The 27,933-nt window shown below is 44.6% G+C and overlaps 1 protein-coding gene across 3 annotated transcripts in view; it reads right to left on the bottom strand.

The window, feature by feature from the left end:
- The window catches only part of tle2b (TLE family member 2, transcriptional corepressor b), a 69,545-nt gene extending 51,576 nt beyond the window's left edge, over positions 1 to 17,969 (bottom strand). For 2 of the 3 annotated variants that reach the window (XM_034530263.1, XM_034530265.1), the window contains exons 1-3: positions 17,198 to 17,969; positions 7,614 to 7,711; positions 5,517 to 5,580 (exon numbers count right to left, since the gene is read on the bottom strand). In XM_034530263.1, the coding sequence (XP_034386154.1) occupies positions 5,517 to 5,580; positions 7,614 to 7,711; positions 17,198 to 17,221 (186 nt within the window). In that variant the 5' untranslated portion in view covers positions 17,222 to 17,969. The remainder of the gene's footprint in view (positions 1 to 5,516; positions 5,581 to 7,613; positions 7,712 to 17,197) is intronic. The other variant, XM_034530264.1, reaches the window with a different exon arrangement.
- Between the last annotated feature and the right edge of the window lie 9,964 nt (positions 17,970 to 27,933).

Genomic DNA, 27,933 nt, shown 5'->3' with positions numbered 1-27,933 from the left:
TCATCTCTGCCTGAGGGGCTGCACTGAACGGACGACTCTCGCACGCGCGCGCACACGCGCACACACGCGCACACACACACACACACACACACACTATGTTCCAACAAATGACCGCACGGCAGGCATGAGACAAAACACTGAGGCCATGATACAACCCTGATACAGGCTTCAAGATAAAACATTCAGGCAATTTTGTAAAAAAAAACATAATACATTTATAATATCGATTTAAAGATTTAAAAAAAACGAAATATTTGAGTATTTGTGCCACCTTGTTGAACCATTGTTACTTTATGACCGGCAACAAATTGCTCTTTCTGAATGTGAGAAGGTGTAAACAAGACCTCGGGTTCATTTTGTAATATTAAGTCATAATATCGATATTATACTACATTTATAAATAGATATTTATAGAATTGCTTAAGACAATTATGATGACTCAACAGCAGGTCATTATTACGCATGTTGGAACTTTGATGCTTGCACAACCTTCACTGTGGCATTACTGTCTATTGAAAACTAACACGGCAGGTCTTTTAAATCCTTTTGGTCACAGCCCACGTTGCCTAATCTTCAACGACATTGTGGAATCCTAAACCACATCAGTTCTTCAGCGCTGCCTCCGCTGCCTCACTTGAACGATGTGTCGACCGCGTCAGGACCTCTGAATCAATGTCCAGACTTTAAATGGAACGAAATGGCATTTCATTCAGGTTAATAGGCTGCTGACATGTGACTTCTAGCTTTGTTGTTGTGGTCTTGCTCCTGGAAGGCTTACCTTCATTCATAATTTGTAAAATCCAAAATGTTTCCACAGGTTATTCCTCAGATGCTTTGGTATTATGATTATTCTCTGTAAATTGTGATTGTGGCCAGATCCATTGAATGACTGAATGTCATTTCTTTTGGCTCGTGTTTCAATTTCAGATAAAAAAAAGTGACAGCCTTATTGTCTACCCTCTACAGGCTCAACAACGCACATAAATATCTTGCGTTTCATCTTGTCATTATTTTGTATCATGAAATTTGATGAGACGATATTTTGTCTCAGACCCCTGCAGGGCCTCTGTATCCCACTTTAACGCGCGCGCACACACACACACAAACACACACACACACACACACACACGCACACGCACACACACCAAAAGTTGAGTCTTGGCGGTAGGAAGGAGACAATAGCTGCAGAACAAAAAAAGGTTTCTGAAGACATGTCATCATGGAAAGAAAGACATTTAGAAAACCAGGGCAGCAACTGAACTACAACACATATGCGACTGTAAAACCTTCAGTCAGCAAAGTGTTCTCAAGTGGTCTTAAACAGTCCACTTCATCTAGGCAGCGAAAAAAAGAAGGGACAAGAAATAAAGATTGACATAATGCTGTTTTTGGATCACGATGTTGACTTTTGGGGGTTTTATGATGCAAGACAGACGTTTTTTATCTCGGCTTCTATCCAGCAGGGGTGAACCCAGCTCTCCAGGCGGGAGACTTCGCATTAGCATGTGACCGACACATCCACGCCCCCTGACTAGCCGGCGCTACAATGCAACCTCATTTAAAAATACCCGGCGGAATTCCAGGAGAGCGGTGAAATCTGAGCGCCATGAATTATAAATACAACAAGAGGAGAAAAGCAAGACGCCTACAGACACACACACACACACGCACACACACTCAATGTGTGTGACTTGATGTGTGTCTGCAGCTATCGTTAAAGTTTCACACTGCCAATGTCTCTCTACGCATACAAAGAAATGAAGCAGTCTAGTAGAGCAGACAACATCAAATATTCCATCCAAAAAGATGCAGAGAGCGGGTCTTCCAAACATACAAATACACTCTCCCAAACCTGACTGTGCTGTTTAACTGTAGCAATACTCCACATTTGAGAGGGTTATGGCATCATCTCTCCAAGCATGAAATGTGTACAACTTACACATTGCCAGCTATAGAATTAAAGTGGCAAATGGGAGGAAAAATTAACTTTACTACTTCCAAAGTTCCATCCCATAAGGAGAGACATCAGCAGAGTAAAACAAAAAAAAACGCCTCTTTGCTTTAACATGAAACATCGGCAAAAAAACATATAAAGTGTGATTTAAATTGCTGTTAGATGAGATAACTGGTCGTGGTTCTTACCACATAAAATAACACATGTCACATGACATTTCTGGAAGCCCCTGAACTACCTTAACATTTTGGATGTAAACGAATGGACATATTTTATTCATCAGATTTTAAGATATTTGCTTTTTTTTGCTTAACGAGAACATTTCCTTGGTAAGCGAGTTGTGACTCGAATAACTGACGATCGGAAAAAGTCAACATTGGCACAGTGCCTACAAAAACTCAAACTTCCTCTGATGAAAATACAAAAGAGACTGCATCCGATACGCAACATGCCCTCCAAATAAAACTTCACAGATATAGGAAACGGGAAGCAAACAGCGGCTTCCCGTGTCAAAATCTGACACCCAGATCTCCTGGCGAAGGCGTCGGATGTACCAGGATGGGACTCTGTGGCTTGGTAACAACTTCCTTATTTTCTCCCTTGAGGCTGAGAAAGCACACCGTCACTTTAACGTGAACATGTTGTTGGGCGTCTGCTCCAACGACTGATAGTGTGCTGTCTTCTGTGAGCGGACGTGTCTCTCCGAATAATAACAAAAGAATTTTTTTTTTTTTAAATCACTTTTGTCACGAAAAAAAAACTCAGCGATCGTCCACCTCGCAGAAGAAAAGTAAACCCCGCAGTTTCTAAATGGTCATAACTTCTCAGGTGTTAAAGCGTTAAAATATAAAACACACATGCATCTGCCCTGTATCGCCCTGTACAACCATCTCCCTGCTTCCCAAGCCCCTCACCCTGGTATCTAAAGAGCTTAAAAGTGATGAATAGTAAAGGCGGGAGCAGTGCAGCGTGTTGAGCAGAGCCCCAGCCTGTGGAAACAGGCCTCAGTGTGGATGACAGGCCTAACGAGCTAAATATAGCCTTCTGGGTTATCTCCTCTGTGGGCGCAGCGAGTCCGTTGTTGCTTCACATTATTTACGTGTCTGTGCGTGCACCCTCTCTCTCTCTTTTTTTTTTCTCTCCCTCTTTCTTTCATTTCACGCCCCCCGCCACACACACACACACACACACACACACACACACACACACACACACAAACACATCGCTATCTCTTTCTTTTGGTCTCTCTCTCCCTCTCTCTCTCTCTCTCTCTCTCTCTCTCTCTCTCTCTCATCCCTCCGCAGCATCTATTTTTTACCCTCCATCTCTCCTCTTTGCATTTATGTCCCCTGGTATCTCTCTCTCATTTAGTCTCTCTCATTCCTTTTGCAGCATTTTTTTCCCCCCACTCTCTCATTCCCTCTGTATCTCTCTCATTTACCTCCATCGCTCTCTCCCACTCCTCTTTTAGTCGCTTTCTCTCTGCCTCCCTCCCCCCAACCCCCCACAGCAGCTCCCTGATGTTTTCTTTTTCTGTCTGACACTCGCTGAGCCTTTTTTCTCTCAAGCTATCTTTCCCTTTGAGCCTCTCTTTCACTCCCTTCCCTCTCATTTTCTCTCCCTCTTTTCCTTCCTCTCTTTCTCATGCATGCCTATGAAGTAGCGTAGCGCCGTGTTAGCCACTACACGACAGTGACCATCAATTCAAATATTATAGCCTGGAGTGCTAACCATCTGCAAAGCTAACCTATATGGATGTGTCATCTGCACCTGCAGCTCCCTGACCTCCTGCCAGAGTCCTCTGTTAAAGCTCAGCGTTGAACTTAAATACAACATATAACAGCCGATACTATTGTGCCGTTTCACTCCCTCCTTGGTTGACCAATGGCGCAGTGGTCACAAAGACCACGACATTTAATATGCACAAAGTCCGATCAAATGTCATCCACTGCCCCGGTCTCCCACCACACCTATTGTATAAGATCGAGTGGTGAGGATTGAAGGTCGGTGGTGGTCCGGACTGTTTGTTCCACACACTCTGTGAAAGCACGGCTATAATGGGGAGTGCCTGAGATTAGGAAAGTGGGTGTTTTAGTCTGAGGTTTTCTTCAATTCTTTTTAGCACTTTGAAAAGGGAAGCAAAGGGTATTTTTTATTAAATGAGGTCAGTTCAGTCCTTCTGTTTTGTAACAGACCTATTGAGGGTCTGTTAGAAAACAAGTGTTTGCAATTATATGGATTTGTTATTAAGCAGTACAGGTTTAATTGAAAATTGTATTTTGGTTATGCAACTGCAATAAAAGAGCACAGGGGGCTGCTGAGGCCTCGCTAGTTGCAGCTGAAGGAGTTTCTGGTGAACCTGCATACTTTAATTCATTCTGCCTAGATATCTTGGGGAATTACTTAAGAATAACTTTCTTCCCACAAAAGTTGAGCAATCTCACTTTAACTGCTGTAACTACTACAATGTATAAGACATTATAATATATACATTAATATTGATGTCATTTTTGACATTTTTTGTTTTTTTATTAGGCACAAGGATTAGTTGAAGCCTGGAAAGGTCCCATTAAAAAACAGGAAAACAAATGTGTGCATGTGTGAGTGTAGTGAATGAAAGTGCGTATGTTGTGTCTCCTGTGTTTTATCTGTTCTTTATTTATTCTCTCTCTCTCTCTCTCTCTCTCTCTCTCTCTCTCTCTCTCTCTCTCTCTCTCTCTCTCTCTCTCTCTCTCTCTCTCTCTCTCTCTCTCCCCCCCTCCCCCCCATCTGTGTGTCTATCTAGCTTACGGCCCTGATCCCGCCTGCTCTCCCAGGTTTATGAAATGCGAGCAGCTTAGCAGATGGTGCATATCGTATTCTGGTCGGCTCTGCGCGGGTTTTGTACCACAGACGAAGGCTTACGATACATGTGAGCCTTTAGTCGCACAGACACACCGACGCAGAGGGAGCTCAGGCTGTTAGCGCACGAGAGAAAACAGAGAGAGGAAGAAGAGACACAGACTGAGTCTGAAGGAGGGAAAAAATGAGAAGAGATATAGAAAAGACTGGTACGTTTCAGAGAGAGGTATGAGTGAGCATGACAAATAGTGTGCAAGAAACGCAGGGGAAAAAAACATATTATACTGGTTTTGTACTGGTTTAAGTAACTTGAATGGACTTTTAAATAATGGCCATTTATAAGAGGTGTTGATTACAAACTGGATGTTTCAATCATGGTCATTTCAATTCTGTTTAAATATCATAAAGTATATCATGAAGTGTGTGGGTTTTGGAAAATATGTCTATTGCTTTGTCATTCCTCGGTACGTACAGTAAATTAAATGAGTTAAAACAGAGAAGTGAGAGGGAATGAGCAACATCTTGAGAGGAACAACAGAGAAGTGGCAAAAGAAACTTACGTTTATACTTCTGAATGACGAACACTAAACAATGTAAATCCAGCTACAGATTCAATGCCCCTGATGGTAATTCCCATGTAGGAACCCATCAGACTCTTTTCAGAGTTTCTGAGTGGCCCAGTCAGACTAAAACATCACCGTAGAGCTCTGATTGGACTCACCATGATGTAGTGCCTCTGCATCTCAGTCTTCTCACTGGCCAGCTTCTCACACTCCAGCTTCAGGCTGCACGAGGACGAAAAAAAAAGGACACACGGATTAAATGGTGTATTTGTATCCAAGGAAATTAACTACAATTTCCACAGGACCTTGTATATTGCAGAGGTCACACAGAGTTTAAGGCTGTGAAAGGATACCAACAGAAAGTATTCTTAGCCACACGGTCGGGCTACCTATTACTGCTAAAAGTGACACTGAAAAATATCACCTTCGTAGTAGCAAGTGCCAGCAGGGTGTGTCCTATTCACCGCTGCAATTCATCACACCTCCATGCGGGGTTAGCGCAAAAAGGTCCCGACAAAGTATCATATTTCATGTTGGGTTTGTGCATTTTTATTGTGTTCTGCACAAGGTTACTTACATCAAAGTACTCAAATTGCATTAGTCACATATGGATGAAATGGGACAAAGCTTGCAAACTAATCAAAATGTGCTTGTTATTGAGGAAAAGCTTAATTACTATGGAAACAAAATATGGTCAAAAGTACTGTCGCTTTGTATCAACTGTGTTTTGGTCAAACAAATTCACTGTTTGAATTTGTGAAAAATATCTGAACAAATAGATAAAGATGTTTTTGTTCGGAAAATAAGATCTGTATGAAGATTTTTCACTGTGCGTCGCATTTTGTGAACAAATAAAAAACATTTGCACAAACAATTTCCAATGTGTGAGTGCATAAAAGATGATTTTCACAAACGTTTGCAGTTAAACATCAAAGACCTGCAGATGCACATCAGGTTTGCAGTTACACATCTATCCGTTTGTCACACAGAAATAAATTGCTGGTTTACAGCTACGAATCTAAATTATTTGTGCTAATCTTTTTAATTAGTACACAAAATGACATGAACAGCTTCAGATGTCCTGAATATCTGTTAAACCATTGGATGAAAAACTTTAATGTGTTCATATTCAAACATTCAGATGCGCAACAATACATTATTAACATTATTTATCTGTTCCAGATGATAACAGTAGCCTTATCAGGCCAATATTCAGTAAAGGTAGAGTGGAACTTGATATTGACTTTAAAGGTAAGTCAGTTGGTTTATTAATGTGACATTAAGGAAATTGTAGTTTTTTTGTGTTCAATGCAAACATTAAAAGTGCACGTGAATAGATCTTTGTGTGTGCGTGTGTGTGTGTTTGTGCTGTATCGCAGCAGGCTGTGCAGCATGCCCACTGAAGTGTGAGCAAGAGGCTGGATGCTTTATTTCTCCTGACCAAAGTCACCTCTGGTCAGCCATACGATCACATGACCATCAGTGACCTCCAGCTGGAGAACATTTTTAAAAAGACCTCAACTTCATGACATTTCCTTTGATATGTTGGAAACTACGATCTCAGTTATCCACAACTTGTGCTGTAACAAAGTGTGATGGAAAGATCATTGAGCACAAATAATTTAACATACGATGAAAATAAAGATTTGTGGAATTTTATTAATACGAAAGGAGAAACTGGAAATCTCTGCACTAAAAAACAGTGAATATAAAAAAAAGTGTATTTGAGGTACCGCTGATGAAGTGAATGTAGGTTAAAGACATGATCCCTTTTGGATTTCCCTAATTACTGTCAAGGTGTACCTATTACAATGGAGGCAATGTGTAGATTTAGGCAAAGATTACAAGTTACAGAAGTTTGTAAAGCTTTGAGATTTCTTTTGTTTAGAATAGATTCAATTTGAAGAAATAAAGATGAAAGGAAAGCACTTGCATGCTGACATATTGCGTTTACTGGTTCATTTATTGACGAAAACACTGACTTCCACAGATCTGAATGACAACGTACCTGTACAGTTTCAACAGAATTGCATTGCTAGGCAACAGATTGGCTTCATGTTTACTTCTTGTCAGTTCATGTCATTCACAAACACTGAATGTTTCCATTTACAACTGTGAAATGCTATAATTATTACATGTAGTGTAGAGAATATACGAAAGACCTGAACTATGTTAACCTTTAAAATATACATTTCTAAATGCCGTGTGGACATACAGTATGTGTATATGTCTGTATGTGTGCAGTGTCTGTGTACCTGTGATACTGAGCCTGGAGGAACTGGAACTCCTCCTTGATACGGTCCAGAGTTTCCAGGACTGTGAACTTGAAAGACTGGCCGGGTTGTAGGGGAACCTGCATAGAAAAAGAAGGAGAGAAGGAAAAGATGAAAAACTGATACTGAGGCGTGTGTGTGTGTGTGTGTGTGTGTGTGTGTGTGTGGGGGGGGGGGGGGGGGGGGGGGTTCTGCTCAAGAGAAGAGACGGTATGCATTGTGTCCGTAATGTATTTGGGTAAGCACATGTGCACCTGCATAAGCCTGAGCCACACAGTTAAGTATGTGTGCATATGTTGAACTGTGTGTGTGTGTGTGTGTGTGTGTGTGTACGTGCGTGCGTGCGTGCGTGCGTGCGTGCGTGCGTGCGTGCGTGCGTGCGTGCGTGCGTGCGTGCGTGCGTGCGTGCGTCAGGGAGCACGGCAAGGGGAGAAAAAAGCCAAGATGAAAGTGAGAGGGAAGGTCACTTCCCCTTCCCACACATCATAAAGACGTGTCCTCTTTCTCTCTCTCTCTCTCTCTCTCTCTCTCTCTCTTTGTTCTCCTCCTCCTCTAATGACTCTCCTCCTTCCCTCCACAACCCCCAACCTTTCTTCCTCTGCTCTCCCTCTCGTCCACATTACCATCCTCTCCACTCTGCCAGGTTGCTAATGTATTCCAGCCTACAAAGAGCTGAGAAGGGAGGAAACGTCAAATGAATAACTTATAGGGAATCACAGCACCGTCTCTCACCTACTAAAAGCTAAAGAAGGCCCAACTAAATAAGCAGCTCCCTGGGGTTCGCTCCCTTAGCTCCAGCGCCAGCCCTCCATGTCCGTCTAAAGCGCTTTCGACAGCCGGCCTCTTCCTCAATGATCTTAATGACGTTTTACAAACAAGGGGAACTGATGTTTGACGGCGTTCATGTTTGGGACCGGGGCTTAGTTTGTAGTCCGGAAAAAAACGAAAGTAAGCAGAAGTGGTTGGGGTTTTTTTTGTGGATCCTCAGAGGAGAAGAAGTATCTTCTCCCAATTTGGATTAGCGGATTTTACCTGCAGTGTGGGACTCCCACTGTTAGCCCCGAGGAGGATTCAGACTGGCAGGTGTCTCTGCCACTTCTTTTTAGTCACTCCTTATCACCTGTCAGTCTATCCCGCCTTCATCAGACCTCCCTCTGACACTTCTAGTGCAAAGACAAGGACATCTCATTAGCGTATCCACTGTATGATTAGTGCACCCTGCCAAATCCAAAGCACCCCAGCTGAGGACAGGACCCTGCTCCCGGCAGTGGCGGACAAGTGATTCCTCCTCTGTGCAACACAAGATGCTAAATTACGAATCCTGCTATGGCGAAGGCAAGATCGGCATGAAGGCATGATTACCTTCATTATGATAATTTTGTGGGAGGGCTTTGGAGGGAGGTCTGAAGGGAGGGGCTGTCAGTGTTGCCGACTGGACAACTTCCTCACTAGATTTAGCACCTTTTGGATTTAGCACCTTTTGGCTCGCTACTTTCATTAGAAAATAGTTGGCTGAATTTGCAACTCTGACGTTAAGTTTCCTTTCACCTTGATTTAGGGCCACAAACAAAATGCAGCTTTGAAATGCTGGGGATGTGTTTTGGTTGGAGAGGATGTACTCAGCTATATAATACCTCAAGTATCTTAAGTCACAACACATATGGAGTGAGTCTTTCTACCAGGACAACGGGTGGCTATCGGCCTGCAGCCACGGCTAAAAGATTGGCGGTTTCAGTGGCGGGGCTTCATTAGTCTAGACAAGCACAATTCAATTAGATTTCAATTAGTCCGACGGTGGAGGTCAGGGACGCGGTGGGTTCCCCAGTAATTAATCCACGCAGACGAGCTGAGCTGAGCTAAACTGAGCTGAGGCAGGGATAGCAGGGACATCTAGATGGCTGGATAGGCACTATACACACAAACCATCTGTGTGTGTGCGTGGGTGGGTGTGAGGGAGGGAGTGGTGGAGGGCAGGGGGGGGGGGGCTGCCAACAGATCCCCACTGACCTTGATTCACACCCCACACACTTGGTGAGGGAGGGGAGGAGGGCGGGAAAGATAGTGATCTGGCACACACAGATACAAACACACACGCCCACGTACTCATGAGCGCACCGAAAAACACACAAACTAACAAACAAACACACTACTGCGTATGCAGATTCAGTCAGAGAACACGCAGCGCCACAGTGAGAGGGACAGCCGGGATGGAGGGATGGATTCATGAGGAGGGGGGAGGGGAGGGGAGGGGGGGGAGACAGATAGATACTCATCTGACAGACAGGAGGATGGATGGACTGAGGGATGGAGGGAGGGATAGACTCGTCTGACATCTTTACAGAGGAGTGAAAGAACGAGCAGAGAGACAGATGATGAAAGAGCAGCATGGCTGCTGACTGAGAGAGATAGCCAGCCATTCATCCGTCTGACACCGAGGGGATGGGAAGGAGAGAGAGGGAGAGAGAGAGAGAGAGAGAGAGAGAGAGAGAGAGAAATGCCGCCTTTGCTGTAGTCAACACAGCCTCGTTGCTCTACCCTGTGCACCGTCCATCCGTCTGTGGTAATGCTGCTCTCACCATCTGCTGCCATGAAAACATGAACACACAGACACACACTCACGCGGATGCACACAGATAGAGTGCTGCTGGCGGGTTACATCAGCAGCACTAAGTCATATAACAAAGCCCATAGTCACAGATCAGGATTATACAAGGGATCTGCGAGTGACAACCGTTGGTGTCAACATGGCGTCTTCTGTGGCGTGCTGATGAGAGACATTTTAATTTCTTTCATCTGCGAGACAAGACACCAAAATGTCTTTCTTTTGATTCGCCAATTGCACCTTTTTTTTCTCGAATGAGTTGGACCCAGGATCCAGGAGCAGTGAAACCTCTTATGAGCAGAAATAAAATGAAAAGTACAGATAAGGTCCTCGGGCATGAGAAGAAATATCCACGGCCTGTGCCGAGCTCCGCCTGTCATAATAAAGAGACGAGTATGGAAAACTGATATTAAATTAGTTCACGCCTGTTAGTAATAACAGGAGACTCCGTGTCTTGCTCATGAACACTTCAGCAGGTAAAATGGAGTGATCTAAGTGGATAAATGTGCATCCTTCTGCAGTGTTTACAGAGATGGAGGCATCATAAAGTCGTGCCGTATGTACACCAGAACTAACATTTGTTGTTGGAGTGCGTCTGTTTGTATCTGGTCTCTCCTGTATTGTGACAGATGGCAGCCCAGACGGTTAGGGGTCCAATAGTGCGTCACGATGGGCCAAAAAACAGCCTACCGCCTGTGTTGTTGTTGTGCGTGTGTAAGTGTGTGTGTGTGTACGTGTGTGTGTGTGTGTGCATGTGTGTGTGTGCGCCATAGCATCCAGCATAGGGGATTCTGAAACCCAAAACTGATCCAGTTAATCTAGGTGGAGGAGGGGGGTCCCTTGTGCTTAACAAAAAAAAAACGGTACACACACACACACACGCACACACTCATATATACACCGCGTGGGACAGCAGTCAATCTCAATTTGGCCGAGCTGGCACGGGCAAGCAGAGAATTAGGAAGGATTAGCTTCCGGGGGAGGGGGGCAAGGGGAGGAGTGTCGGATGAAGTCCTTTGCTCTGTATCACATAACAGGATGGAGGTGGGAGCCACTGGCCGTAACCATCACCTGTCTGTCTGAGTATCTGTCTGTCTCTCTGTCTCTCTGTCTCTCCGTCTCTCCGTCACAGGAATGTCTCCTGTCTTTCAACCACTTGCAGCGCTGCACGAGAGAGAAAGCAACCGTGAAACAGACGCCGGTCTGGGAGCGATTGGGACAGAAATGTCTGTCTGCTTGTCTTCTCTCTCTCTTGATCTGTTTAGCCGCTGGCACACTTTCCATCAACACATGAGTGTTCACACGGTATAGGCAGGCATGTCTATGCATGGATGGATTCATTCGAACAAAACACCCACAAACAAAATATTTTTTTTTTTTTCCCCCTTTCTTGTGCCCTCTCACATGCTGCTCCGTCTCATTCCTCCCTCCCTTTTCTCTCCTTTTGTTCTTTACTTCTCCTCCTTAGCCCCTTTGTTCTTCCTCTCGCCCCGTGTCTCTCTGAGACATGCAGAGACACATTCAGAGAGCGCATGAAATAATAAGTGGCTGGTGAAATATTTAGGAAAAAGGCACGCGAATAGATAGAGAAACACCGAGTGTGTGTCGGTGCGTTTGTGTCTGCTGAAGTGAGCAGCAATGAACATAAGCAACAGCTCATTGGCTTTGGACTGTGTGTGGTTGAGAGGTTGGAGAAGAGCTGCGGGGAATGGAAGTTACACATCATCCATCTCTTTAAGACGTCCTCACGTTTTTTTTGTCTGCATTTCCACAGACCTCTCGAGAAGGTTTTGATAACTTGGAGAGCGCCCGCCGGCTTCCCAACAGCAGAACCTCACTTAGAGTTAGTGTTCCTCTTGTTGCGCTGGGGAACCAACGGACATCTTTGCCACTCACTCATTCTGCCAGCCAGCCAGTCAGTCCTTCAGTTTGACAATTAAATTGGCGGCCAACCAGTCAGTAAATAAGTCAGTCAGTCCCGTCAATCGGCGTGCCAGCCAGAGCACCGATTGAAACAGCCAGCTAGTTAACCAGTCAGCCATTCAGAGAGCTAGTCGGTGAACGCGGCAGCTCACTCAGTCAGCCACTAAGCCAGCGGTGGATTACAAATCAGGGAAAGATTGGCAGCCAAAAGAGTCTCTGGACTCCATCCAAGCCTCGCTCTCATCGTTTCTTTTAATGACAAAGGAGAGAACACAGGATTTGAGGATAGAAAATGGCCCGTTTCCTTTAATCAGAGAGCAGCCTTAATCTTTGTGGTTGGTTGCTTGTGCGACTTTGTGCTTGTCCTGTGGGTCGCCGCTCTACAGTCGTCGGCTGACTTTTTGCCTTTTTTTTTCAGGGTTGCCTTTGCGATGCCGAATGAAAATAAATGTGAACAGGACGAGGACAAAAGGAACTGGGAGTACGTCATCCGTGGGAGGCGACAGCAATCCGCTGCGCTGTTTACCGTACATGGCTTCATTACAGCCACCAATGTTGGGGGAAAACAAACTGCCCTACACGGCTAGGTGCCAACAAAAAAAAAAGGTCCCGTTTATACAGAAAAGCAAACAGTGCATGTCCAAAGAAATGTATATTTACTGACACAATTCAACACACACTAATACGTTTAGCATGTCCTACCAGTGAAACTGCAACATCTACTCGTGAATACTCGTGAACACACACACACACACACACACACACACACACAAACAAACGCACACATCAAAATCCAACTTTAAGACACACAAGTCCCAAACACTACGAGTGGCTCTGCCCTCATTAATGGAGCATATGTGATGTCTGTGGCCACATATTTGGCAATAGTTTGTTTACTTGGCCATAAAAATGAAGTGTGACTCTACTGCAGGCCAAAAAAAATGGAGGCACTCCACAGCACTCTTATACATTATACATTTCAGTTGCAACGGTTTTCCAACAGTTACTCAGTCTGTGCCACACACAGTGGCGCGCACACACACACACACACACACACACACACACACACACACCTGATGATAATTCAACAGATGCTTTACAGTCAGGACGTACTGTCCATGGCCAAAGCATGAATGATGTCCATGCATGATTTACTAATAATGATTGGAGCAGATTTAATTATGCATCCAGAGTGTTATTTTGTTGTACGTAACTGTTGCGATAGAGCGACAACAATCTATCTCTTTCACACTCTCTATGTCTCACACTTCTATGTCTCTCTTTATGTAGTCTCCAGACTACAGACATAGAGCGGCAGCTTTAAATGCATATTCGCATCACAGCTAAAGTTACTTCAAAGTAAAGGTGCCGGGAGACAAACAGAAACCTGCCCGCTTGAGAAGAGGCGTTTGTGTTAGCGCTTAAGTTAGTATATGTCTTCTTAACCATGAAAACACAATAAATCCTCTCGTTCTTCTTCCGTCACTGGGGTGTGGCAGCCAATCAAGGGGCTTGTACCTTCGCAGCAACAGTCGAGGTCGGGCCGGGACATTATTTATTGTTATTGCTGTTGACCCAGTGCACACAAACCACAGCTCTCTTTTCCCCTTCCTCTCCCAGATCTGAACTCTCTCTAACACACACACACACACACACACACACACACACACACACACACAAGGACAAACAAACACAAACATGGTGCACACACCAAGACATAAGGGCAAATGAATACATAAAACAAAACTGAACATCACACAGAAGACGTTCACACCGGCGCGCACACACTGTTAATACAAACGTGTCCATTAACGAAGCACGAAAGACACATAGACACATAAAAAGTAATCACACACACACACACACACACACTCACAGAAATCCAGTGAAACCAATTACAGCGCCGCTCGCTTGGCCAATCCGCTTTTTTTTCTACTAGAGAGCGAGAAGAACAAAGTCTGACTTCTTCTCTGATAAAATAATAGATAATAACACTGCTTTAACGGCCTTGACAGACCTTCCTTCTCATTTCCGAAAGGGACACGGTGAGGTTGAAAGGAGCGTCATTCGAGGCAGTTCTGTCCTCCCTGGCTGTCTGTCGCTGACAGGAAGTAGGCTGTGATCTCTGACTGACACCTACAAGGACACATCAAGGCTACCGAGCGAACTAGGAAGCCACTCAGGTGACAGGTGTGTAGTTGTGTATTCGCTCAGTTCGATCCAAAAGAGATTAACTACATATGACGTATATTTTACATTTACCTCCGACCATTTATACACAAATGACTGTTCTCTCTTTAAGCCAATTTTGTTCCATTTTAAAGTAGCCAGTCAAATCAATTATGATATGAAAATCAACTCCAGCTTCTACTGTATACTCTACTGTATAACGATGAGCAAGTGTTCCCCTTTCTGCCAAAGCGACGTTATAATCTTGTGGTAATGGAGTTGCCAGAAGAGACTATTTCGATCCGTCGCTGTTGCAATCAAGAACGAGCTGAGATTTCGAAAAAACCAACAACAAAAAAAACACACAAAAACAACAAGCTCATGCATTTTATTTTCTGGCAACATCAGCTCTTTAATGCAACGCTCTCTAGCAGCCGACTGACTCTTAAAATCATTGGATCTTCCTCAGATGCACCAGCAAGGAGGGAGTTTGGACAGGGTTTGGTTCCAGCTGTGCTTGGAAAAACAGCATATTGTATATTAAGTGACCCTGTTCTGCATTTTTAAGGACACACACACACACACATACAGATGTATGTATCTAATGTATATACACACAGCCTGTAACCCCCCCCCCCCAGACACACACACACACAACTGTTCTTTGCACCCTCACACCTCGCCACAGATCACATTTCATAGCAACACCAGAAATAAAGTTCCACTGGCAGAGGAGGAGGGCTGCAGAGGAGGGGGGAGAGCGAGAGGAGGGAGAGAGACCGAAGAGAGACCGAAGAGAGACCGAAGGAGAGAGATGGAGGCTATCGATCGGTTGGAGTTGGCTCAATCTGGGATTGAACTTTATCACAAACGCGGAGCATCGCAGCAGGAAGCTCTCTGATACGCCTCTAAAAGGAGAGAACAGAGGGCTGTTCACACTCTCCATTCACCCTTTGCATCTTTCATTTCTGTTTCCACCCCCCGGCCTTTCTAAAGAATTATTTCTCTCCCTTTTTCTTTTTCGTTATCTTTCTTGGCTTTTACATCTTTCACTCTCTCCCTTTTGTTTTTCACTTCTCTCCTGTTTCTCTCTCCGTTTTATTCCAGCGGCTGGCTTATTAGCATTCTCTCTGTACATATAATTGATTCCTCATGCCTTCCTCTTGTGAAAATGTCATTCATAATTCTGTGTGATAGCTGGCTGGCTGGTTTGCTTGCTGGCTGACTGAGTGGTTGGCTGGCTGCGAGGCAAAGTGGCCACTGACCCATTTGTACCAGATACAAAGACACTGACAACCAAATCTGATTATAGCAACCGGACCGGGGCCCCTGTGAAACCACCGGCCTCAGCCAGACTGAGCCTAAGCTGTCATTCATCCTTCGATGCTTTTTAGTCTCTGCCTGGAACCTTTATTTTATCCCGGCAGGTAAATTAATGGCAAATTGTCCCCCCTGATGAAGGGTTAAAGTGAAGGAGGGAAGGGACCTCAGAGGAGTATTGAAGAGGAAGCACTCACAACCTTTCTTAGTGGTGATGGAAATGAACTATCAATTAAACGGCACATGCGTGTGTGTGCGTGTGTGCGTGTGTGTGCGTGTGTGTGTGTGTGTATGTGTGTGCTTGGAAACCAAAATGAGCAGGTGGACAGCTGACAGTTGTACTGACAAATTTACTCACATGCGTAGATCTGTTTTCACACACACACACACACACACACACATGCCGCCATGTACACAAACTCAGACACGTATACACACACACACACACACACGCACACCTAGAGACAACTAAACTGCAAATGTCCCCACTGTGGGACTAATAAAGGATTCTCTTACCTTACCTTCATAAGATAAGTTATGTGTCTCAAAGGCACCGTTACAGCTGACAGAGAGGGATATGGTGTGTGTGTGTGTGTGGGTGTGTGTGAGTATCTACACACAACAGGGAATCTTTTAGTCCTAATACTTCCCTCACGTCTCTCTCCTCATGTAACAGTAAAGTCCTCATAACTAAACACAAGAGAGGGACGACAAGGAAAAGACAGACAGAAAGAACGGAAAAAACGAAGACCAAGAGGAAGAGAGGCACAAGGAGAGACCAAGAGGAAGAGAGGCAGAGGAGAGACCAAGAGGAAGAGAGGCACAAGGAGAGACCAAGAGGAAGAGAGGCACAAGGAGAGACCAAGAGGAAGAGAGGCACAAGGAGAGACCAAGAGGAAGAGAGGCAGAGGAGAGACCAAGAGGAAGAGAGGCACAAGGAGAGACCAAGAGGAAGAGAGGCACAAGGAGAGACCAAGAGGAAGAGAGGCACAAGGAGAGACCAAGAGGAAGAGAGGCAGAGGAGAGACCAAGAGGAAGAGAGGCACAAGGAGAGACCAAGAGGAAGAGAGGCACAAGGAGAGACCAAGATGAAGAGAGGCACAAGGAGAGACCAAGAGGAAGAGAGGCAGAGGAGAGACCAAGAGGAAGAGAGGCAGAGGAGAGACCAAGAGGAAGAGAGGCAGAGGAGAGACCAAGAGGAAGAGAGGCACAAGGAGAGACCAAGAGGAAGAGAGGCAGAGGAGAGACCAAGAGGAAGAGAGGCAGAGGAGAGACCAAGAGGAAGAGAGGCAGAGGAGAGACCAAGAGGAAGAGAGGCACAAGGAGAGACCAAGAGGAAGTAAGGAGAAGAAAAACACAAGATAAGACAAGCAGGGAGCCATGAAGAGACAGGGAGAAGATGAAAAGAGAGGTGTTGGGGGGGGGGGGACAACTGACAAGGTGAATCTGAGACATAAAAAGCAACCGAGAGATTGGAGTTGAAAGACATACATGGAGAGACAAGGAAACAAAGTGAGACAGGCAGGAGAAGGAGACATAAGGAGGTACTTACCGGATGCCTGCCCTGAGGGTACATGATCCCAGGAGAGGGGAGGCTGCCAGTCCGTTTGATGGCCAGGTTAGTCCCCTGGCCCTCCACTCCTCTGCCCTCCACCGGTTACACACACACACACACACACGCACACACACACTCTGTAAGTCCAGTCCTTGCTCTAACAGATTCTCTTTCCTCCTTCTCTTCTCTTCTCTTTATCTACGGCGAATTCCTGTTCACACACAACTGAAGAGTGCTTAATCCGTCCAACAATGTCATGATACACCGGATCGCCGGACTTCACCTCCTCCTGCTCCGTCTTCTTTTCCCAGTGAAAGCAAAGTCTCAGTTTCTCCTCGTCCTCCTCCTCTCAGTGCCTCTCTTCAGTCGAGGTCCACGCGCAGTGACGTGACACCGAGTAATGTCATCCAGGCAGGCTTCCCTCTCCTCCTCCTCCTCTTCTCCCGGTGCCCCTTCACCCGGCCGTCTAATGGTGAGACGTCCACACATAAACACACACTCAGTTTCCTCCTCGCTGACACACTGGAGCCTCTACCTTGACTGCTGCCGCAGAAAACAAGGAGGAAAAAGAAGAAGAAGAAGAAGAAGAAGAAGGAGGGAGGGGAGAAGGACGAGAGAGAGAGAGGGGAGAGAGAGTGAGTGAGAGCTTTGTTTTTAATCTAAATGAAGAAGAAGAAAAAACGCGAGAGGAAAGCAGGAAAGAACAGCAGGTCAGTGGAGGATCCAGTGGGCTTTTCAGCAGCGAGCCCTAGACTGTAATATATTGTGCCTGTTGGCTCCAACACAAACACGACAGGCTGCGCGAGCTCCTCTTAAGGTGGAACTGAGGAGATAGAGACACCAGTCGTAACAGAGGGAGGGAGGGGAGGGAGAGAGAGAGGGATGGATGGATCCCTTTTCAATTGTGGTCAGGCAGACAAAGCAATCAGTCATGCACAAAGACTTAGGCTCAAACTGATATGAATCAAGATTCTCACACACACACACACACACACACACACTCATAAATAAATTCAGGACAGCTATGTGGACACACGTGTTACACACCACAAACAAACACACACACACACACACACACACTAGTTACTCACACACACACGCACACACACACACAATAGTTGCTCAGAGTGATAAGTTTATTACCCAGTTTACACCTTGCGTTAAAATGCGTCTCGGATGATTGGATAGCTATCCAATCATGCTTTATCGCATATAAATGCAGGTGTAAACACACTTGGGATGCGATAGCGAACTGATTTGATTGCTCACACCTTCCCCAGGAAGCGGCCCGAGGCAGCGTGGCATCCAGATGTTTGTCGACTGTGTATACGTGCATCGCCGCGTCAAACCGCGATACGTCGATCCTCCCAAACAGACACTTGAACAACAGAAAAATCTGATCAATATTATACTTTATCGACACAGTAGACAGTGAATGGAGACACTTCATTTCTGTTTGGTTTGCATTTATTATTTCAATCACATTTTTTGTTTTTTTAAATGTGTCCAGCGACTCTTCTGTGGTTTGGACACACAGTGAAACCACGAAAACAACTCAGATACACAGGCCAGCATTTTAACAAGTGACAAGTACATTTTAGCTCAGATGAACCAGCAAAAATGTCAGTTGCAATATATATATATATATATATATATATATATATATATATATATATATATATATATATATATATATATATATATACACTAGACTGTTGACTGTGGTTATAATCAAGGGGGCAGCATGCTGGATGTCCCGTGCTTAAAGAAACACACATGACCGAGTGTCTCACTCAGGGACATCGACTGTTGATGAGAATCACACTTATAATACAGCCTCTCTAAACAGTAAACATATATCACATAAGATATAATGACTATGACATATGTTAATATAAATGTTTTTCTATATAAATATTCGTCTTATTTCTTTCTATTGCCAGCCCACAGGATGCTATAATAATTTAACTTTTACATTTTGCTATTCTCACCCTCCAGGTGGTCTTTTGGGGGGGGGGGGGAACCCACTTACCACACAGGAAGTGGCTCATTTCTCTTTTCCCTAAGCAGCAACAGTGGTTTAAAGGGCCAAAAAGGGTGCTACACTTACAATGGCATTACAAGCAGGGGCCACACATTGTTTAGTGATATCTGTCAAAACGGCAGAAGCACGACAGACTCACCACTCACCGCCAAAGATGTCGTCAAAAACAATAAGTCGACTGTAACAGCCCACACATATCTCAGCTCCAGCAAGATAACAACGTCTCCCACCTACTTTGGACTGCCGGCTACAGTGCGCATGCTATTTACAGGAATGCCCAGAATGGACCTGGACCCACTAAGACCTGGTGTTTAAAGCCATTCCATGTACAGTCCACCAGTCTGGCCCAGTCGCCATTTGGCACCGTTCATAATGAGTTTATCCAGGGCAGCTCTGCCTTTGAACTTGATCAAACAGCCATTAATCCGGCGCTGTGGAATCGGACACAGTCGGTCTTGGCATCCGTGGAGGGTTTCCAGTAAGACAGAAACTGCATTTGATAACAAGCGGGTTAGCCAGGGGGCAGCCCCAAATCCTCAATTTAGGTCACCACAGACATCCTATTATCCCATGCAGTCTATTAACAAACACTATAGATCCATTTGGGGAAACCTAATGCTGGCTTATGTTAACACATTAAAAGTCAGTTAAGTTTGTTTGAATTTGCAGCGCGACTAATTCTGGCCTTTTCTCCGACTATCTGACGGTAAGTGAGCATTATACTATTTTAAATAAGAAACTATGCATGTAAACAAAAGTTACTTTGTGGCCGTTTAAGGACAGTCAGGCCGTTTAAGTCAATGTACCCCACTAAAAAATAAACTAATAATGAACGACCCCAAGTGCAGAAACGGCAGGTCTCACAGGCCGGCAACGTTCGTCATCGCCGATGTTTCAAATTCAAAACGTTTGAGACTCGTAGAGTAAATCATGTGAGCATTATGAAGACGTCATAATATCTAAATAGTACCACTTATCCTGGGTCGCACAGGCAGCGAGTACCTCGGGAGCAAACTGGACGAGAGGTTCCCGTAGAGCCGACACACCAAGCAAACCTAGAGTTTCGATGTTACCGGACCTGCACGTCTGCCGTCTGTGAAAGGAAACCCTCGCAGACAGAGAGTGTAAGAGCTGACGTCACAAAGAAAAGCACAAGCCGTCCTGAGGTTCAAACCCGGGGGCCTTCGTGCTGTGTGAGGCAACAGTGCTAACATGGATAGATTGCTCATGGATAGATTGCTCGTGGATAGATTGCTCGTGGATAGATTGCCGTGAAATTTGGTGAGGAAATGGGTGCTTCCCACAGGATGAATCATTTCCATTTTTGGAGCAGACTGGCGATCTCTCCTCCTCCTTCCTGCTCCTCTTCCCATCTGCCTTCATTCAAGATCTCTCTTTCAGTGTTGCTCTTTCACATTAACACACCGTCATTCAATGGTTCCCCCACCACCAACACCACCTTTCCCCATGTAGCCCATTGTACTAATCAGCATTATCTAGAAAGGATTATGCAGGTAATTATTCCCCCGACTCCTCACACTCGGGTTTATTGACACAGATGGGTGGGCATACAAACACACAGACAGACGTCAACACAGACCCGAAGTTACAAAGCTACAAAGCTTCAAAGCTTCAGAGCTTCAAAGTGTGCGGTTGTATTCTGTGTTTTTGATACTGCCTTGATCTGTAGCATGTCGGGATGTGTTTGCTTTCAGCTCCGACCTTTTACCAAAAGATGCTAATTGCAAATATCTTCTAAACAATCAACTGTTGAAAAAGAACTGGAAAATATTTATAACCAGTTTTACACAGAATTGTCCAAAGTGATATACAGAGAATGAGCCACTGCAGTTTTCTCTGTAGATTTTGAATACATGAAAGCGAGTGCATTTTACTGACCTCTGCCTTTGTGATACATGAGGAGGTTCAGGGAGACCGGCTGAGGGGATCCACAGAGGAGAGTCAGCATCTTTAGAGTGAAGGTCAGCGAAACCTAAAGCAAAGAGGAGCAGAATGCTCGGTACAGTCAAAACATATACGAGCCGTGAATAGCAGAACCAAACGATATAGTAAGCTGCTCACTAATGTGCATTCATTACATCGGCTCATAGCAGGAGAACACATTTCTAGCAGAGTAGCACCAGTCATTTGTGTCAGCAATCAATTATTTATATGTTTAAACACTATTACGCTCACGCTTCCTCTGAGGAACGGGGCCTACAATGAAGGGTCCAGGAGGTCCCGGGAGGTCAAACTGCACAGGGCAGTTTCATTAAGATGATATTTTATATAGTTTAAATTGGAACGTCCATAAAGAATGGCAGTTTCCTTCAGTGTAAAAAAGAGCTACTAAATGGGCACCTGGAGCTGATGTTTTAGCAAAGTGCTGTTCTGTAGTTGTAGTTTACAAATCCGCGAGATATGAAGACAACTGCAGCATTTTTACATTAACCTTGACCTTAAAACCAGAAAACAACTATATTTGGAGACGATGTAACTTACATTTGAATCAAGCAACCTGTCAGTTGAGTAACTGCGCGTGTTTTGTACTTTTTCTGACATCAACAACACGCTTTAACCACGAGGGAAACTCAAGTTAACCGTGTGCGCACGTCTCAATCACTGTCGGAGAGCGCGCCAGCAACTCGGCGGTTCCACCTTAAAAGCTCTTCCTTGTTTGAGGTCGGTTTGCGCATTCTGATTGGCCCGAGAGATGCCTCGCTCTAACCAATCGTTCCGAGAGAACCCCACGTTGGGTCCTGATGTAATGGGGGAATCGGGCCAATCGCGTCCCGACCCCGCCGCGGAATGGGTGTGAGCGGCGGCGGCGAGGCGGAGGGGAGCTGAGCGGTCTGTGGGGATTGTGGGCATTGAAGTCCCAATTATTCTGCACACACACGCACGCTGCCAGTCACGCTACATAAATGCTCAGTAAATTCCGCCGTTAATTTCAACCCTGCTATTTCTACTGCTGCTGCTACTACTACTACTACTACGACACGCACACGTGCACGCACACACGTACACGGTAGGTAAACACCTCACTTCTGAGACGGCTCAAAATTAAAGTGTTTTTTCTTTTTCTTTAGGCAATTTCATTTATTCCACTTCAAACAGTGAAATCAAAATGAGTAAATGGGTGGACTTCTAATGAGGCACATAGAGCATTATAAATCATAAGCTGCAGTAATATAAGAACTTGTGTTTCTGCCATCAATTGGCTCCTGCTGGCTTCTTTAGATACTTTAGGTACTAAAAAATACTTGCTCTAGTTTAAAATATACAAATACAAATTGCACACAACTAGTTGATTCTTCTAATTTTATAATTCCTATACCTCATATGCTGCCTGTATATTGTTCTATGTCTAACACAAGCACATACACACTCCCTGTCTGAGTCCCTTGTTGTTGCATGCATCTTATTTAACGCTGATATTGTAATATTTGCTGTGTCTCAACATGCGTTGCCATGATGACTCCCTTCACAGACCACATTTATAACACTGCTGCAGAGTAAACACACAAACCTGCTGACTCCCGTTGTACTCATTGTCATGTCTTTACTTGTGTGGACGGCTGACAAAGCTTTATGGATGGGCCATTTTTTTCTTCTCAAGAAGATACTTTCATATTTATGAATGTGTGGTTGTGGGATGCAATATGCATGGTGTGATAACAAGTCCTGACTGTATCTTCTTATTAATGGACACATCCATGCCGGGGCCCAGTGAGGTCATCCGTGCATGAAGACATGCTTCTCCTCAACCGGCCTACATCTTCTCCAGTTGGTCATGTGGAGTTCCCCTCGAGGACAGCGAGCCAGAGTGTTTCTGACCCGATAAGAAGTGAGCCTGCGTGGTCTGCCAAGGCCGATGTTAAAGGAGAAAGTGCATTTTCGACTTGACCTCGGGGGAATGCAATAGTTGCATCGCCAATTGTTGTCTGGAAACAATTAACTCTCTCTTTGGCTGAAAAAGAAAAGTCTGCCACCAAAAGCAGAGTTAAGATTAGTCAACATCTCAATTCTACCTTCTACTTTGTTCTGTTCTGATTTACAAAGGAATATACGGGTAGGAAATCCATCCCCACACCTCCTCTCTCACACAGGCACACAAACAAACAAACAAACAAACACAAACTACACGCTTGTCACCCAGCAGTCGGTCAGTGAAATGATCTGGACTGACTCATCTATGCGGTAATAGGAAACGGCATGGAGAGAAACCCTAACCCTATGATATAGGACTCTGGATACACTCTGGTCTGGTTTGATGCTGGATGAATAGACGTATTCACAGACTGGACAACACGCACACACACACACACACACACACACACACACACACACACACACACACACACACACACACACACACACACACACACACACACACACACACACACACACACACACACACATAGAGCGAATAAAACTGCCATGTGTATGTTACAAGTCCCTCAGCGTCTGCAAACACATGTGATCTTCTGACCTATAGTGCAAACATTTAGTTCTGTGTATGGATATATATATATATATATATATATACATATATATATATATATATATATATATATATATACGTGAGTGTGCGTGTGTGTTTTTATGTGTGTGTGCGTGTCTGCTCGTACATGCTCTGACATGTCTGGGTGTTTTTTTTTTGCAGGGTCAGCGTGACTTCCTGGCTGCACGTCTAGGACACGTGTGCAGTAGCACTCTGTGCCACAATTAGCTTCATCTAACTTATATCCTGCTCCGGGAAAGGACTGTGTCGCCTTGTTTGTTTGTTTGTTTGTGTGTGTTTGTGTGCGTGTGCGCGTGTGCGTGTTGTTGTGTGGGAGTGTGTCTGAATGTATAAGCTATTCTAAAAGCATGATAGTTAGTGTTAGTGTGTGTATGTACAGTACAGTATATGTGTGCATTTATGTGTGTGTGTGTGTGTGTGTGTACAGTACCTCCAGGCTGTCGTAGACTGTGCTGTGATCAGCCTGTTGGCACAAGCCAATTGTGTGACTAATAGCGACTGAGTCAGACTGCAGTGAATAAAATACCTCCTCCTCTTCAATCATCATCATCATCATCATCATCATCATCTCTCTCACTCTGCTTCTATCCTTCCTGAATGCCCATAATAATATGTAAGTCTTAATTTGTCATCATGTTGACATTCATCATATATTAATAGTGCTGTGGTATCAAAGTCAACAGCATCAAGCAGAACCCCACTGAGCTAATACTTTCAGTAAAACCACCACGTTGTGTGTGAGTGTGTGTGTGTGTGCGTGTGTGATCCCTCATGTGCTATACTTCATTTGTGCGTTGTTCATGTATGTTTTCCTTTCTCAATGAATTCCACCATCTCCAGGCCAATAAATCCATGCCTCTGTGACAGCTGGTCGTTTATGGAGCAGCAGCACACAGTCGCTGTTCCTCCATCTTTACTTCCTGCATACCAAACGCTTTCCCTCCATTTCTCAGACTCTTCATCCGGCTCTCAGGCTTATGCCTCATTGGACTGGAAAAAATGGCTTTGTCAATATAACTAATCAAACAGCAAAATCAATATCTTTCTCCACCTCACTTCTCTCTTATTTTCTCCTCCTCTGTGGACCTCTCTCTCTCTCTCTCTTATTAAACATTTTGACAGCAGAATGCATTATGTGTAAAATGTAGCGAAGGGGTTATTGTGACCAGATGCAGAGAGAGGAAGAGAGAGAGGTGAGACGGGCGGAAAGCGAGCAGTGTGCGTGTGAGGAATGCTGTATCGGTGTGTGTGTGTGTGTGTGTGTGTGTGTGTGTGCGTATGTGTGTGTGTGCGTGTTAGGAATGCTGTTTTGGTGTGTGTGTGTGCGCGTGTGTGTGTGTGTGCTGTGAGGAATACTGTATTGGTGTATTAGTGTGTGTGTGCATGTGTGTGTGTGTGCACGAGTGTGTGTGTGTGTGTGCGTGTGCGTGTGTGCGTGTGTATGTGTGTGTGTGCGTGTGTGCGTGTGTGTGTGTTGTCCAAGTTGCAGATGGCAGATGTCAGTGTTGAAAAATTCATGATGCCATGTTTGGAGGTTCCTGGGGAATATCTTGTTGTTCGACTGGACTTGCAGAGGAGGCATGCAATACACACACACACAAACTGTTTGTCTGTGTGTGTGTGTCTGTTTAAAGATATGGAATCAAAGAAGGAGACACATTTGAGATAGATATGGAAGAAGCACTGATACGAACAGACAAAGAGAAATGTGTCTTTTAGGAAACATACTTGTCAGCTTCTCTGGGAATTTTTTGCTGCACAAAGTTGCCAGATCCATCGAACTGTCGAGGGAATATTTCACAAAATGTTCACAGGAAGAATATGTTCATTTCCAACAACTACACATGCGTTGGATTATCTAACTTCAATTAAAACGTGTTACCACAAATGATTTTTTTTTTTAAACAGAAGTCAACAGGGAGTTCCTTATGCTAAAGTCATATTTCATTCAGCACATGGAAGTGACAGAATGTCCAAAGCCACTTTTACATTCATTATATTATTAATTATAAAAATCAATTATTAAGTAATCAATCTTAGTTACCATTTAAAGAATATGCAGACTCTATATTTCTAATGATAGAAAGCTTTTATCAACTATACGAAGTGTGAGATGTCCATCCATGTTGGATTTGAACGGTCATGCATGAGGCCTCTGTGAAGCTGCACTGTGCATATATATATATATATATATATATATATATATATATATATGTGGCAATCCATCAAGTTGAGAAGCATCGTCTGCAGTGAAGAGGCGGACCGACCGACCGACCGACACAGACAGACAGTCAGACAGACAGACAGACAGACAGACAGACAGACGTTGCCATCACTCGTCTGAAAAGTTGCCAAGTAAACAAAAGAAGGCACATAGGAAGGAGATAAAATAGCAAACAGGAAAGGGAAGACAGACGTGCTTTTCTAGCACAGAAGCGCGGCAATTTCTCGTGACATTTCAATGTCGGCGATCACAACAACTTAGTCCCCCCCCCCCCCCCCCCCCCCCCCCCCCCCCCCCCGCCGCCTCGGCAGGGGAAATAAACATGCTTTGCTTTGTGTATATGAACAAAGTGATCCTAACTCCCCATTACACACATTACTCCACAGCTGCTCCCTCGACACAGTGTTTGTTGAGTGAGGTGAACATTAGCCCGCCAAGACCATTTGGGCAAACAGAGCCCGAGCGGAGCGGGTTCGGACTCGGCGGTCGCTAATGGAAACTGGCAGCGAGTGGCGTGACCGACCGGCAGCTTCACACGGAGCTGAGTATGAGCCCCGGTTCTCATTACAGCTTCATTGTCTACTTTATTTCTCCCCGTTGTTGTTGTTGTTGTTGTTTTTTTGTTGTGAGCCACTGCAAGCTCCGTGTGTTTAGACAGAGTTGTTTACAACAAGTATGGTTTCATTTTATTTGTCTGTCTGTCTTTTTGACTGCTTCATCTTGGTTCTCGGTGCACAGATCATGGCGGTGATTACGCGAGCTTCCGTTTTACTGTTGTTTTTATTCACTTTGAGTGCTTTTCAAAAATGTATAATGGAGGTTCAGCCGGCTGTTGTGTTTCTATAAAAAGGCTTTTTTAATGATAATGTTTTATCTTGGAAAAATACGTTTTCCCTTTTTTCTTGTTGGGTGCTGGTTGGGAACGGTTGTCAGCGGAAGGCATCACATGACCTTTTGAGCTGACCTACTGGGACCTCTCTGAAAACCCAACCCTTACTGGGTTAAAGGCCTCTTCTGCTGCTCCTGCTCCCAATCATCCCATTTCATGTCTTCTCCATTGCAGCTGTGAAGGACTGTCCATGTCCATGTCCATGTTGGGGTGAGAAGGGCATTTTAACCAAAACTTTCACACTTAACAGGAGAATGTAACACCTTCATCTCTCTGAAAGAGATCCTCCTGGGACCAGTCCTGCTCCTTTTCAGGGGTGTACATGTCCTTTGGGTTTCTACTACAACATGTTAACGTGCTTTTTCCTCTTACTGTCGGTCTGGGATTACCGGTATTCACCCAATACTCCATGTTAGCGCCCGTCTCTTTAAGACCTCCTCTGCTCTACAAGTGTAAAAGAAAACAGCATCTCTGATCGCGCTGGAGAAGCACGCTTCTTCAGCCTTTAACCAGTTCTGAAGCTCTTGAATACTTATCAGCTTCCCCTTGTGTTAAAAGTGCACGTTTGAACTGAATGGAGGTAGAGGTAACGACTTCAGATATTGTTTTTACTTGTGGCTCCTAACATCTTGATATGCTGTTGTCATGCACACATAAATGATCTGAACGTGTACACAAGGAACAAATAAAAGTGCTTTAAATACAAATGGAAGCACAGACACACACACACATACGTGTATATATATATATATATATATATATAGAAACCATAACTGATTTAATGAGCCATTCGCAGTTTATTTTACTTTACCGGTTGTGTGTATTTATATACGCGCATGCAAACATGAACTTTGTGACTGCAGGCAAATGAGCACACTTATCAAAACAGGCACACACATTACTACACACATCTTTGGCACGTCACCAGGGCCATGTGATGTCAATTACCTTCAGAAACTAAAAGCACTCCACCGGGGATTTCAACCCCAACCCGCAATATTAACCCCGTCCTGAAATGAGACCAAACACGCACCCACACACCGTCATGCAC

The sequence above is a fragment of the Cyclopterus lumpus genome, chromosome 4, assembly GCF_009769545.1.
Source record: "Cyclopterus lumpus isolate fCycLum1 chromosome 4, fCycLum1.pri, whole genome shotgun sequence".
Lineage (NCBI taxonomy): Eukaryota > Metazoa > Chordata > Actinopteri > Perciformes > Cyclopteridae > Cyclopterus > Cyclopterus lumpus.
Note: the sequence above shows the minus strand (reverse complement) of the source record. Positions and strands in the feature narration are given on the sequence as shown.